At 43.7% G+C, this 1,937-nt stretch overlaps 1 protein-coding gene across 1 annotated transcript in view; it reads right to left on the reverse strand.

Annotated features, from left to right (window-relative positions):
• LOC106527815 (far upstream element-binding protein 3) overlaps window positions 1–1,937 on the reverse strand; it is a 21,180-nt gene that overhangs the window by 5,394 nt on the left and 13,849 nt on the right. Inside the window, exons 12-14 of the mRNA XM_014022810.1 lie at window positions 1,218–1,378; window positions 1,053–1,123; window positions 894–979 (exon numbers count right to left, since the gene is read on the reverse strand). Of these exons, the coding sequence (XP_013878264.1) occupies window positions 894–979; window positions 1,053–1,123; window positions 1,218–1,378 (318 nt within the window). The remainder of the gene's footprint in view (window positions 1–893; window positions 980–1,052; window positions 1,124–1,217; window positions 1,379–1,937) is intronic.

Genomic DNA, 1,937 nt, shown 5'->3' on the forward strand with positions numbered 1-1,937 from the left:
AACAAAAAGAGGAGGAGCTAATGGTAGAGGAAACAAAAAGAGGAGGAGCTAATGGTAGAGGAAACAAAGAGGAGGAGCTAATGATAAAGGAAACAAAGAGGAGGAGCTAATGGTAGAGGAAACAAAAAGAAGAGGAGCTAATGGTAGAGGAAACAAAAAGAGGAGGAGCTAATGGTAGAGGAAACAAAAAGAGGAGCTAACAGTGAAGTAAACAAAAAGGGGAGGAGCTAACAGTGAAAGAAACAAAAAGAGGTGGAGCTAATGGTAGAGGAAACAAAATGGGGAGGAGCTAACATTGAAGTAAACAAAAAGAGGTGGAGTTAATGGTAGAGGAAACAAAAAGAGGAGGAGCTAACAGTGAAGGAAACAAAAAGAGGAGGAGCTAACAGCGAAGGAAACAAAAAGAAGAGGAGCTAATGGTAGAGGAAACAAAAGGGGGAGGAGTTAACATTGAAGTAAACAAAAAGAAGAGGAGCTAACAGTGAAGGGAAAAAAGAGGAGGAGTTAACAGTGAAGGAAAAAAAAGAGGTGGAACTAATGGTAGAGGAAACAAAAGGGGAGGAGCTAACATTGAAGTAAACAAAAAGAGGAGGAGTTAATGTTAGCGTAAACAAAAAGAAGAGGAGCTAACAGTGAAGGGAACAAAAAGAGGAGCTAACAGTGAAGGAAACAAAAAGAGGAGCTAACAGTGAAGGAAACAAAAAGAGGAGCTAACAGTGAAGGAAAAAAAGAGGAGGAACTAACAAAGGAAACAAAAATAGGCGGAGCTAAGACAACTGAAATCTATTTGGTAAAAAAAACTAAGTGTAGCTGCAGAATGTTTGTGAGCGCAAAGCACTGAAGTGTGTGCATGTGTGTATTTCTGTGGGTATCTTCATGCTTGTTGTTCTTACCAGGGTCTTGCTGTCCCGGGTTCTGCCAGCTCGTCTGATAGGTGTTTCCCCAAACTCCGGTGACAAAGGCCTGCCCGCTGCCACAGCTGCAGACACACAAACACCTGGTTTATGATCCGCTACGCGTCACCACTGGTGATTTTATTTTGTGTTTCTTACTTCTGGTGTGCAGCGGGGCCCTGGGTGAAGGGACTGAAGCCAAAACCTCCGTTACTCATGATCCCTGAGCCCTACAGGGGCCAGAGCAGATCAGACATTTTACACTTGGATTCACAATCTCAGGCGGAGCAAACGGACTCGAGGAGGTGCGTTTGTTTCACGTACCCCGATCTTGTCGTCTATGAGCTGGCGAGCTACTTCCATCTGCTGGGCGGTGCCTCTGATGGTGAAGACCCGGGTGTTGGGGTCAGTGGAGGGAGGTGGGTTCCTCTGCAGCTCCACGTGAGCTCCGGACTGCTGGTTAATACTTTTGATGGTTTCTCCTCCTGCAGACCAACAAAAGGCTTAAAACTCATCAAAAAACAAACATCTGTGTCAAGACATGCAGGTTTTTATCTTCACCTTTTTCAGGCCCCGCCCCCAGGACTTTATGAGACCACTTTGATCTAATTCTGTATTTATAGGATTTATTTTATGTTCTAATCCTCTCAAAAATGATAAAAATCTGCACAACATTTGGATGATACAGAAGAGGATTAGGGCCACTGAAAAAATAAAAAAAGGAATTTTGACTTTAATATCAGAGTTCTGAGATTTTTATTTTTTCAGTGTTTTCAGTGGCCCCAATCCTCTTCCATAGGATGAAAACTCTAACCAGTCATCATAAATGCAGAAAGATCACTGAGCACGTGTGTGTGCATGTGAGTGTGCACGTGAGTGTGCACGTTCAGCCCAGAGGAACAGCAGAGCTCCACTCAAACAGAACATATGGTGTCTAAACACAGACTACTTGACATTTCTTTCTTTGTGAGGCTTTTATTTTGGAAGCTGCTGCTCGACCCTCTCGACCTCCACACACACACACACACACACACACACACACAC

This window comes from Austrofundulus limnaeus, unplaced genomic scaffold (assembly GCF_001266775.1).
Source record: "Austrofundulus limnaeus strain Quisiro unplaced genomic scaffold, Austrofundulus_limnaeus-1.0 Scaffold343, whole genome shotgun sequence".
NCBI classification, from domain to species: Eukaryota; Metazoa; Chordata; class Actinopteri; order Cyprinodontiformes; family Rivulidae; genus Austrofundulus; species Austrofundulus limnaeus.